Source organism: Xyrauchen texanus, chromosome 2, assembly GCF_025860055.1.
Source record: "Xyrauchen texanus isolate HMW12.3.18 chromosome 2, RBS_HiC_50CHRs, whole genome shotgun sequence".
Classification (NCBI taxonomy): domain Eukaryota; kingdom Metazoa; phylum Chordata; class Actinopteri; order Cypriniformes; family Catostomidae; genus Xyrauchen; species Xyrauchen texanus.
In genome coordinates this window covers 16,822,852-16,835,734 of record NC_068277.1, presented here as the reverse complement: position 1 = coordinate 16,835,734, position 12,883 = coordinate 16,822,852, and the positions used below count along the sequence as shown (strand labels likewise).

At 48.0% G+C, this 12,883-nt stretch overlaps 1 protein-coding gene across 3 annotated transcripts in view; it reads right to left on the bottom strand.

Annotated features, from left to right (window-relative positions):
- Positions 1-12,883, bottom strand: part of nav2a (neuron navigator 2a) — a 144,215-nt gene that overhangs the window by 66,570 nt on the left and 64,762 nt on the right. For all 3 annotated transcript variants that reach the window (XM_052141659.1, XM_052141641.1, XM_052141650.1), the window contains 3 exons: positions 3,724-4,861; positions 2,398-2,510; positions 2,128-2,236 (listed from right to left, as the gene is read on the bottom strand). In XM_052141659.1, the coding sequence (XP_051997619.1) occupies positions 2,128-2,236; positions 2,398-2,510; positions 3,724-4,861 (1,360 nt within the window). The remainder of the gene's footprint in view (positions 1-2,127; positions 2,237-2,397; positions 2,511-3,723; positions 4,862-12,883) is intronic.

Here is a 12,883-nt window from a genome sequence, read left to right as displayed (position 1 = left end):
TAATGTTCACTTAAAGTTTAGTGCATCAACACTGTTAAACAAACAGCTTCAAACCACATGTCAAGACTGATGCCAATATTGATGGAATTATTTTACAGGAAACATAGTAACATGGCTCTTTTTGTATCATAGGTGTGGTAATACCAAGTTACTGCAGTTTTGTTTTCGTATGGTATTTTAGTGCAGTATATTTATTTTATTTTTCATATTTAATAACATATTCAGCGTTTACCTTTAATATAGGGCTTGGACTCTTAATACAGTACTTCAAAACTATGGCATAGCCAAGTAATTCTTTGTTTTTCTTGACCTGACACCTAATGGAACAAAAATGCCTTGTTGGAAATTGAATCTTTTGCCCTAAAATGGAGGTTTTAAAGCACTTCACAGTTACTGCATTATGCCATCATAGCAGCACAGTCTTAGTCAAATAGATGAACACTCAGAAAGAGGAATAATACAGGTCTCAAGAGCAAAAAGGAGTAAGTGCTGCACCGTGGAGTTATTTTTGAACACCATGAGCCATATATGGGGCTGAACAGACAATTCATTTAGAAAAACAGAATCACTTACAATCAGACGAGTCAAGCAATCAGACGAGTCAAGCTGAGCAAGGAATGGCTACTTGTCACTGTCTCAAAAGGGAAAAAAACTGCTATACAAAAAGTGTCCTTTTATGGAAACCTGTGTCTTTGCCAGTTCTTTGGGGTGGAGGGTTAGGAGAAGATACGTTTTCTGTATTTTTCAAGCTGTAAATAGAGTTGTACCTTGCTCCATAAAAAAAAAAACTTTATAGAAGTGCTTGATTTACATTTACATTTATGCATTTGGCAGACGCTTTTATCCAAAGCGACTTACAGTGCAATTATTACAGGGACAATCCCCCTGGAACAACCTGGAGTTAATTGCCTTGCTCAAGGACACAATGGTGGTGGCCGTGGGGTTAGAACCAGCAACCATCTGATTAACAGTCCTGTGCTTTAGCCACTACGCCACCACCACTCCACACGCTTGATAAGATACAGACACTCAGCACTCTTAAAGGAATACTCAAAACTGATAATTCTCTAATAATTTATTAACCCTTATGCCGTATTAAACTTGCATGACTTTTTATCTTCTGCGGAACAAAAATTAAGATATTTTGATGGAGATATGATGTGAATACATCCATACAATCAAGTCAGTGGGGACCAACACTTTCAAGCTCCAAAAAGGACATAAAGTATTTGAATCGCGATAACACTTTCTTCAACTTGACGCATGTGCAGAGCACCTGTTCAGAGATTATCGTGCCTAGGAGACTGTACATGTCAAAATTTATAGTGAAAAAGGAGTTACATTTTGGTCTTTTTCTTAACTAAAACCGATCATATCGCTTCAGATGACTTGGATTAATCCAGACCAGTTGTAATGGATTACCTATATGCTGCCTTTATGTCCTCTTTAAAGATTGGAATTGTTGGACCCTATTGACTTACATTATATGATATATTCACATCATATCTCCATCAAAATATCTTTGTCTGTGTTCTGCAGAAGAAAGAACGTCATATGAGTTTGAGCAGGCAAAAGGGTGAGTAAATATGAGTAATGATAATCAGTTTAGAATGAACAATTCATTTAAAAATAAGGGGCTTTCAATGGTTTCACATCTTCAGGTTCAGGTTACTATATATGTTTTTTGAATGAGCTATATGCCTCTTTAAAGATTGAAGAAGTTCTTAATATTACAGTTTATAGGTTTGTAGAAGTTCTCCTATTGCATCAGGATGTAAAACCCTTTTAGGTTCTAACTGAAACATTTATTTTTAAGAGTGTATACCACAATGGAATCAGTCTGCATCCCAAACGATCTCATTAAATAAACCAGTGAAAATTCCACATTTAGTTACTAATAATATTAGTATCTATATCCTCAAACGTATCTTGTAAATTATGTCTTGTTCAAATAGACACTACTTTAATGTACTGATTTTGTTTTACCAATTTCCCCTTCATAACCTCATTTGACATTTAATGTAACATTACATATATACTGTATATATATATAAAACATTTATTACACCTATGGAGTAGTTAAAGTTAGTTTACTGTCTAAAATAAGACAAGATTTACAGCTATTACCTGTGCGTGATTTGCGTTCCCCGCAAACTAGACATGGTCTCTTCCAGATTCTGCCGTAGGTCTGCAATGTTTTTGACAGTCCTTAGCCGTCTGGTCTCAGGATCTTCACCTGAATATCATTTATTATTATTTACATATGTTTTTATTTAAACCTTAAATTTGATAAATTTTTTGTTAAAAAATATTTAGATTATTATTACGGAAAAAAACAAAATCTTAATGATATCAGATCAATACGTTCTCCCCTTATTAAATATTTAAAAAAGTTACCTGACAGGTCCTCAGTAGAAGTCTGGCTGATCTTATTAAAGCTAGTAGAGTCACTACCACGACATCCAGAGCTTGGGATTGTGCTAATGTTTCCATCTGCCTCACTCTGAGACCTAAAATCATAGGCATTCAAAATAACATACCTGTCAGTCATATAGATGTAGATGAACTACACTACACACATATTCCCTGTGACAATTCAGTCAGAAGTGGTCATGGCCTGACTAAAGGAATCTATTTTTGGAAAACAAACACCCAGGGCAAAGAGTATGTTTCAGAGGAAATACCAGTCAAACGCATCACAGCTGAACCTAACGGGGAGTCATCATAAACATGCAAGCATGCCTGTACACGTACTTCTGTGGAGTTTTTTTTAATGCAAACATCACATAATCTACAGCACATTAAGTACAGTGATTTAAGACCGTAAAATAAGGACACTTCTGAAATTGTGCTTCTGTTTTTCAGTGAGCAAAAATCACTTCCATGTTGCTAGGATGTTGTTATTGGTTGCCTTGCTATGCATTTTTATCATGTTATGTGGTTGCTAAGACGTTTCCTGTTGGTAGCTAGGGTGTTCTGGGTTGTTGTTTACCAGTGTCCGGTTTAATCAGACAACAAAGTAATTAGTTACTGTATTCAAATTTCTTCAAAGTCAAAAAGTAGTGTAATGAATTTTAAATTCTTGTAATCAGATTATGGTTACTGACTTATTATCACTATTAAGTTCATTCCAAATTTCTCAAATAATATTATTTATGTAGAATTCATGTTAAACATAAATTATGTTCATATGTACAGCTGAAGTGTCACAAACAAATCATTGCAAGGGAGAAACGCAATGTTCCGAGCATGACTTGTGTGCGGCATTGAACAAGAAGAAAATATAGACATTATTTTTATTTTAAGTTTATGATGAAAAGTGTTTTAAAAGTAAAGTAATTAGTAATGTGATTACATTTCCCATGAATTAATCAGTAAAGTCATTGTATTACAATTTTAGCCATTTGTAGTGGATTACTCTTTTGAGAAAGTAACCCAACACTGTTCATTACTAGCCCAAGTAAAAAGTCTATCCCCAAGTTTCCTAGATATGAATCAGCCCCCAATAGGGGCTATTACAAAAGTAATAGCCCCTCTTTAATTACCAGGATAATTTGAGGTATCATTCATGTCCCAAGTTTTGAAAATACCCTAACCCTAAGTATGAGCAATAGTAATAGTGATGCTTGTCTTAGAAAGCACCATTAAACATTTATCTCAAATGATTCAAAAGTTTACAATCAAAACCTGGTCCAAGTCTCTGTAAGCCTCAGTAAGTCTTACCTGTACATAAAAGGTGCTACGGTGGCTGTATTAGGATGGCTGTATTGCTGCTGGGGCTGAGGGAGCTGCACACTGACTGTGTTGCTGGCTGTCGATTGTGTACTGCTTCCATTGGCCACTTGGGCTGCGCTGTGTGTTTGATGTGCTTTGCCCTCAGTGGAAGCAAGGCTAGAAGAGGATGAGGAATAACGGCTGTCCCTGTGAAGTCCCAGACCCCCTCCCAGACGCATACTGTGTGGCCTCTCATTGTCTTTACCACCAAGGGGCATCGCTGAGCTTTTTACTGCTCCATTTCCTGTGCTTTTACTTCCTGGTTTTGGGATACCGCTTAGCACAGAGGCAGAGCCATCTTTCTTGGTACCACCCACTTTTCCGCCTTTGGGTAGAAGGCTTCCAATTTTAGAGGTTTTCCTGGGCTCTGCCTCGGAAGAAGTAAAGCCACTTGAGGCAAAAACTTCCTCCTTAACTTCCTCTTTGGTCTCTACTTTTTCCGAAACAGGGACATGCTTCAACCCCTCTTTCCCATTTCTGTCTTTCACTTTAGTTCGTTCTTTCTCTTTTTCCTTTTCTTTATCTGCTGCCTTGGTTGAGCCTTTCTTTGCTGTGAGTGCTCGGCTAAAGGTCCGCTGTGCAATACCCTTCAATGCAATCTTCGGGCTGCTGGTCGTCATCGTAACAGCACTTGAGGTGTTCACAGGTCTAACATTCCCATCTATTTCCTCCAGAGGTTCTGCATTGGAAGCAGCTTTCACTCTTTCCAAATTGCCATCTTTCCCTCCTGTCGTTGGTGTAACAGCACCCTCTGTTTGCATTGAGGACTTGGAGCTTCCTTTGCTATTGAAAATTTTGAATTTCTCCAACATGGACCTTGGTGGCAGAGCTTTAGGGGGTGGTTCCGCAGGAACAGTCTGCTTGGCTTGAACATCTTGTTTGATGGAAAGCACAGTGGAGGTAGAGGTGTGCTTGGTGCTCTGAGATTTGCTTCTCCAAGGTTTGCTATTCGAGTTGGGCTGGGGGATGGCTGACGATGAAGATGATAATGCCACAGTGCTGGTGCTAACAGAGATGCAGGCGGTCACCGGGGGTGAAAGAGAGTGCTCAATCACGCCTTGAGGTGAAGTGATATTCTCTGATGATTCTAGAGAGGACATAACAAATAGGTGGTGTTGAAACAGGGAGATAATAGGAGATAAAAGATGGGGAGAAATGGAAACTGAAGAAGATCCAGAAAAGGGATTTAATGCAAAAATGAGAACAAATTAAATCAAATGCTCAGAAAAACAAGTAGAGAGGCAAGGCAAGGATGGATTTAAACGTCTAGGTAGTCCCCGATGGAGGGAACGAGACGTTGTGTCAGAGAAGCTTCACTAGGGGTCTCTCTTGAGCGGCGATATTCACCTCTGAACTATGAAAAAAGGCCAATGAGAGTTGGCAACCAGTATTTGCATGTCCCGCCCTCGGACATACGGGTATTTAAGCGGCGCAAATACGGGAGTTCATTCAGGATTTTTCTGAGGAGCCGGAAATGGTCCGGCCACAACAGGGGCTCGGCTCAGCGACGTGGCAGGGGAGACACAACGTCTCGTTCCCTCCATAGGGGAACGGAGGTTACATATGTAACCTAGACGTTCCCCTTCTGTCGCTCTCTCCACGTTGTGTCAGAGAAGCGACACTAGGGGTCCACTTAAAAAAGAGCCATGCGCTGAGCCGTGTACGTGATCTGCTGATACAGGAGCGAGCAGGTATTCCTACGTGCAGAACGACCAACTGTATCAGGCTGCACGTACCCTTCCCCAATGCCCCATTTAAGCCATCAGGATTCCTTATCGTTACCCTGGAGGGGGGAACAAGGTGATGGCCGCCAACATGGGGATGGGCCAGCCTGGCTGGGCCTCTTTTCTCTCTATGTTTCTCGCATAGAGCAACTACAGCCGGGGCCCTTACACGCATTGAGGGAAGGGGGTCTTAGCCCTTATTAGGGCGGAGAAGACCCTGCGGAGGCCACACCTACCCGGGACGGGAGGCAAATTTTGAGTGGCAAATACCTCGCATGGCCTATACTTAGGTCTTATGTGGAAAAGTAATGCGGTGGTAGATCCAGCCTCGCAGAGGGGGGAAGCATACAGCACGGCAACCGAGGCAGCTGTAACTGCCTAAGGGAAACACAGAGTCAACTCGTGAGGGGACAGAACTGTGGTTTTACACACAGGGGGAGTCCAAACAGGAGGCCTTACCTGTGGGGCACCTATACCAGTACAGGGTAGCTTGCGGTACCCGCAGTGGTTTGGGTCGGCGAGTTCCTCCACAGAACTGCGACCCACGAGGGCTAGGGAGGAGTCAACCAGTGTCCCAAACCTGGGATCTCCTGGGAATGAAGGCGCACTGTTTCCCCTGGTTAGGGGAAGGCGCTGGGTGCAAGCGATTCCCCGGTCAGATCGTGGGCGTGCCACCGAGTTCTACGGGCTCGGTACCTGAGAGAACACGGACGATACTGACTCAACTTCGGAGATTGTAGAATCTCGCAAAAGTGTTAGGTGTTGCCCAGCCCGCTGCTCTACAAATGTCTGCTAGGGTAGTGCCCCTAGCCAGTGCCCACAAGGGCGCTTAACACTCCTGGTGGAGTGGGCTCGGACCCGCAAAGGGGGGCACGGCCTGGGTGTGATAAGCCAGGGAAATGGCGTCGACAACCCAGTGGGCGAGTCTCTGCTTGGAGACAGCATTCCCTTTCTGCTGTCCCCCAAAGCAGACGAAGAGCTGCTCAGAGCGTCTGGTGCTCTGTGTGCGGTCCAGGTAAATACATAAGGCACGTACTGGACACAGCAGTGAAAGGGCTGGGTCTGCCTCCTCCCGGGGCAGCGCTTGCAGGTTCACCACCTGATCCCTGAAGGGTGTGGTAGGAACCTTGGGCACGTAGCCCGGTCACAGTCTTAGGATCACGAAAGTGTCCACCAGACCGAACTCCAGGCAAGCGTTGCTAACAGAGAACGCATGCAGGTCCCCGACCCTCTTGATGGAAGCAAGCGCGATCAGCAGGGCAGTCTTGAGAGAGAGGGCCCTGAGTCCAACTGAGTCAAGCGGCTCGAAGGGGGGTCTCCGGAGTCCCATAAGGACGACCGAGAGATCCCAGGAGGGAAACAGGTTAGGCCGGGAGGGAGTCATCCTCCGGGCACCTTTTAGGGACCTGACGATTAAGTCGTGCTTAACAAGAGACTTGCCGTCTACCGTGTCGTGGAGGGCCGCGATAGCAGCAACATACACCTTGAGAGTGGAGGGGGACAGCCTCCTCTCCAGCCTCTCCTGAAGAAACACGAGCACTGACCTAACTGCGCACTTCTGCGGGTCGTCGACTCGGGAAGAACACCAGTCCGCGAACAGACGCCACTTCAGGGCGTAAAGATGCCTGGTTGAAGGGGCTCTGGCTTGGTTAATAGTGTCTATACGGCCGAAGGTAGGCCGGCTAGATCCTCCGCGTCCCGTCCAGGGACCAGACGTGGAGATTCCAGAGGTCTGGATGCGGGTGCCAGAGCATGCCCCGTCCCTGAGAAAGAAGGTCCTTCCTCAGGGGAATTCGCCAGGGAGGGGCTGTCATGAGGAGCGTGAGATCCGAAAACCATGTCCGGTTGGGCCAGTAGGGGGCCACCAGAGTGACTTGCTCCTTGTCCTCCCTGACCTTGCATAGCACCTGTGCAAGAAGGCTCGCTGGGGGAAAAGCGTACTTGCGCAGCCCCGCGGGTCAGCTGTGTGCCAGAACATCTGTCCCAAGGGGAGCCTCTGTGAGGGCATACCAGAGCGGACAGTGGGAGGTTTCCTGGGAGGCAAACAGGTCTACCTGGGCCTTGCCGAACCTGTCCCAAATCAGCTGGACCGATTGGGGGTGGAGCCTCCACTCTCCGCCGGGCAAGTTTTGTCTTGACAGCGCGTCCGCTATCACATTGAGGTTGCCGGGGATGTGAGTGGCGCGCAGTGACTCCAGTCGCTGCTGACTCCAAAGGAGGAGACGACGGGCGAGCTGTGACATGTGGAGGGAGCGTACTCCACCTTGGCGGTTTATGCAGGCCACCACCGTGGTGCTGTCTGTCCTGACTAGGACGTGCTTGCCACGAATCAACGGAAGAAATTTCTTCAGGGCAAGAGAAATGGCCAGCAGCTCTAGGCAGTTGATGTGCCAGCGCAGCGGGCCACGGTTCCACCGGCCTGCGGCTGTGCACCCGTTGCACACGGCACCCCAACCCAATTTGGAGGCGTCGGTTGTAACAGAACGCGACGGGACACCTGCTGCAAGGGTACTCCTGCAGAAAGCAGAGGTCTGTCCAGGGTTTGAAGGTTTGGCGGCAGGCAGGGGTAACTTCCACGCCGTGCGTGCCGTGGCGCCATGCTCGTCTCGGGACTCGAGTCTGGAGTAGAGTCTCATATGCATCAACCCCAGTGGCGCGGCCACCGCGGAGGATGCCATATGCCCCAGGAGCCGTTGGAAACATTTCAAAGGGACCACGGTGCCTGGTTCGAAAGAAGCGAGGCATTCCAGCACTGACTGAGCACGCTCGTTGGAGAGACGTGCTGTCATTGAGACTGAGTCTAACTCCAAACCGAGAAAAGAGATGCTCTGGACCGGGGTGAGCTTGCTCTTTTCCCAGTTGACCTGAAACCCTAAACGGCCGAGGTGCTCGAGCACCTGGTCTCTGTGTGCGCATAGTAATTCCTGCGAGGAGGCCAAAATGAGCCAATCGTCGAGGTAATTGAGTATGCGTATGCCCGCTCCTCGTAGCGGGGCAAGAGCCGCCTCTGCGACCTTCGTGAAGACGCGAGGGGACAGAGACAGGCCGAAGGGGAGGACCTTGTACTGATATGCCTGGCCTTCGAACACGAACCGTAGAAAGGGTCGATGTCGAGGGCGAATTGAGACGTGGAAGTACGCGTCCTTCAGGTCTACCGCTGCGAACCAATCTAGATGCCGGACGCCAGTTAAAATTTGTTTCTGGGTAAGCATTTTGAACGGGAGTTTGGACAAGGTCCGATTGAAAACTTGCAGGTCCAAGATCGGTCGTATGCTGCCGCCTTTCTTGGGTACAACGAAGTAAGGGCTGTAGAAACCCTTCTTCGTTTCGGTCGGAGGGACAGGCTCTATCGCGTCCTTGATTAGAAGGGAGGCGATTTCCTCACGCAGGGAGTGGGCATGTTCGCCGTGCACTGCAGAGGAACGAACGCCCACGAAGGGGGGCGGAGACCTGGCAAACTGAATTGCGTAACCGAGTCGGATGGTCTGGTGCAGCCACCGTGACTAGCTGGGCAGTGAAAGCCATGCCTCTAAGCTCCGTGCTAGGGGCACCAAAGGGACGAGTATTTTGGACGTACCCGGCGGGGCTTCGCAGCGGTGTGGAACAGGTAATGCGGCGTCGGGAGGTGCTGTGGCGTCCCGAGGCTCTGGTGCTGAGAATAAACTCAAAGCACTTACCTTGTTCCGCGCACCCGGCAGGGGGCGGGTTCGTGACTGAGGAGGAGGTCTGATGCTGGCGTCCTCTGGACTCGTCTGAACTGGCCGGCCGGGGAACAATCGTGGGGCTGAGGGTGGGAGCACCGCATCCTGGGCACCGAGACTGTTGAGGCCTGAAAGTACAGTGCCGTGAGAATGGCATTTGCGGGCCATGTGACCCAGAGGTAAAGGAAATAGCTCTTTTATTGAGAATTTGGGTACCGCAAATACAAAAAACTAAAGATTCTCCTTCCGGCCCTCCACCGGGGGACGGAGTGGTCTTACCACCTCCGGAGCTAACTTCTTGTCCTCTGGGTCCGCTGTCTCAGGGACGCTTGGGAGCCTTCCGGGTCCTCGAAGGGGTCCGTGAGGCAGGGGGCGTATGCTTCCTGCGGTTTGCTCGATGCCGGGGCTGAGAGCTGGGCCCAGGTTGGGGCGGAGCAGAAGGTCTTCTGGCCGCAGGAGGACGCCCTCGGCGAGCAGGTGGGGCCTGGGCCATGGCGGCAAGCTTGCGGTGCGGCATGATGTGCGAAATGGCCTCCGTCTGCTTCTTCACCAGGGAGAACTGCTGGGCAAAGTCCTCAACGGTGTCGCCGAAGAGGCCGAACTGGGAGACAGGGGCGTTGAGGAAGCGAGTCTTGTCAGCTTCACGCATCTCAACCAAGTCCAGCCATTGCTGACGTTCCTGGACCACCAGAGTGGCCATCGCCTGCCCGAGTGCCTGTGCTGTGACCTTCGTCGCTCTCAGGGCGAGGTCGGTCGCTGAGCGCAGTTCCTGCAGCGTGTCGGGATCAGGGCCACCCCCGTGCATGCTGCGAAGTTCCTTAGCTTGGTGGACCTGCAGGAGAGCCATGGCATGCAGAGGCGAAGCGGCGGCGTCGGTAGCGCTGTAGGCCTTCAGCGGTGAGCGAGGATGTTGCTCTACAGGACCGGGAAGGGAGTACAGGGCGGCCCGCCAGGTGGTAGTGCTTCCGGGACATAAGTGGAGCGCAACAGCTCTATCCACCTGGGGATCTCCGTGTACCCGTGGCGCTCCGCCCGTCGAGGGTGGCGAGGGCGGATGAGCAGGTGGCGGTGCGGCGAGTGGAGAGGGTGCTCTCCACGAAGATGTCAGCTCATCATGCACCTCCGGGAAGAAAGGAACCAGGGGGTGAAGCTGTGGCGCTCAGCGCCAAGAACCAATCGTCCAGCCGTGATGGCTGTGGGGAGGATGGAGGTTCCAATCCAGACCCACACTGTTGGCTGCCCGGAAAGCATATCGGACATCTGTGCGTCGGCCTCCTCCTGGGCGTGCAAGCCCGGCGGCAGCCCAGAGAGCCCTCAGCATCAGAGCCGCCCTCGATGTCGCGGCGAACTCATCTGCTTCCATCGCAAGAGGGTAGGCAGACTGGCTGTGAGGCGAGTCGCCACCACCTCGGCGGGGACGGAGTCAACGAGCGTGCCGGGCGTGGGTGGTCGAGGGGCGTACCGGCGAGCTGCACCGCTGCCATCCCGAATTGCCTCCATCGCCAGCCGCATCGTCCTCAATCCCGTGGGAAGGAGCGACGCGGGGGGCGGCTGGAGTGGCCTGCTTACGGTTGTAAGCAAGCCGCGACCACAACGTTGTCATGGTCATGTTCTCGCAATGAGCCACAAACGCAGCCTCAGTGTGATCGCTGCCCAGACACACGAGACAACGCCTGTGGCCGTCGGAAGCGGAGAGTACTCTCCCGCATCCAGGAACAACACAGGGGCGGAAAGTCATCTTTATAAAGACGCGTCCTTAAAAGGACGTTCAACGCCGCTGTGTTTTTGCTCTTTTAGAGGAAATTACTCTTTTAAATAAAATCACTCTTTTATGAATGAAAGAACTCGTGAGAGATCTTTCTTATCTGCAACTGCCGATGCGCTCAGGGGCAGGAAGTGCACAGCCGTGCAAACAGGAGAAAGCTGCTGTTGTGCGCCGTAGAATCCAACAGCATGCAGCAGAGGATAGCAGGAACTTCGGTGTGTAAAGCGCAGCAGTCTGCAAACACGACCATCGGCTCGAAGAAATTTTCTGAATGAACTCCCGTATTTGCGCCGCTTAAATACCCGTATGTCCGGGCGGGACATGCAAATACTGGTTGCCAACTCTCATTGGCCTTTTTTCATAGTTCAGAGGTGAATATCGGCGCTCAAGAGAGACCCCTAGTGTCGCTTCTCTGACACAACGTGGAGAGAGCGACAGAAGGGAAACCACGGATGTGTACTCACACTGTTCTCCCAGTCCATAAAAGGATAGTCACTCCTGAGCCAGTGTTAATTTAATCGTGAGCTGTGCACAGCCCAACTGAGATTATCTCTAAACTGTTTACACTAACACAGTGAGTACGATTTTAGTGCCCATTCAACACATGCAAGCCAAACTTAACTATTATAGGCCTACATAAATAGCTTTCAAACTTAAAAATAACTGACAAATCAACTGTGGAAGATGTAAACACAAAGCATGCAAAAATATACTTGATTCATATTAATCACTGAAAGTCGAGGTTTACCCAGTGAGAATATGAAATGGCTAGCAACAAAACTAAGAAAAAGAAACAGCTGTGCAATTTGACACCACATTTTTAGCCAATGAAGGATAAAAAATACAATCTTTCAGAAGGAAATTTGCTTATAGCTCACTCAAAAGAAATACTCATAGTTTTCTACAAGTTCTACAAAAATTATATAAGTCTGCTTTATCTCAAAATCTTTCACCTGGCTGGTCCATTTGTTAAAGTGCACAAGTTTCACAGTCAGTCCGTCCTGTAGTGTCTCAGCAGCCAAGTTAACTCTCAGAAGTTAGACTCCAAATAAAACTCTGACAGCTAACAGTGTTGAGTTCTTGCACAAAAACCCACCATCCCTCTCTCTCCAGCCCTCATTAAAACGTCTCTCTCTGTCTCTCTGCCTATCCAGATCTCCTACTCTCATACTCCCTATGGGTCTCTCGCTCCCTCTCCTTTTTCTGTGCCTCTATAGACCTTGTTCTCTCTTTTTTGCCAGTGTGCCGGTGGTCCAGACCAAAAAACATCTAAAGTGCCTGAGTAAACAAATAAATAAATAATAAAACCTGTAAATTCAACTCCAAGAAATAGATGAGTATATACCAACATTGCTCAATACGAGACCTTGCAGTAAAGCTGTATGAAAATATACATGTATAATTACACTGAATAAATAGCCAGAGTTTCTAATATTCAAAATGTTCTATTTTAGAAACATTGCAAAATAGGGAAATTATCTATATTGAGCTCTGCAATGGTATATGAGCATGCACTGTTGTTAATACTGTCAGTCATTCTGTGAGAAAACTTTCCATATCACTGCTGGAAATAATTTTTAACAAAATTCTTTCAGTGTTTCTCAGATCTAAAAATTTTTTTTATTCATGATCTAATGTGGGTAAAAACAGTGTTCTCATCTCATTCAGTTTGGCATTTAATGAACAGAGCTGAACGAAAGCAGCAATTAGGAAGTGATTAAGGTCCAATTAGCCATGCCAGCCGGAGAGAAGTGGGTCAGACCGCTAATGACTTCCAATAGGTAGAGAGAGGAAAGAGGAGGCAAAGGGGAGTGCAGGTTGAAATAAAAATGACCTGACTTAGTTATAGAGGCTAAAGTTGAAAGACAGATGATAAAACTAGACTTTAACATTTTCTTAAGTAAATATGAGTGGTGCTT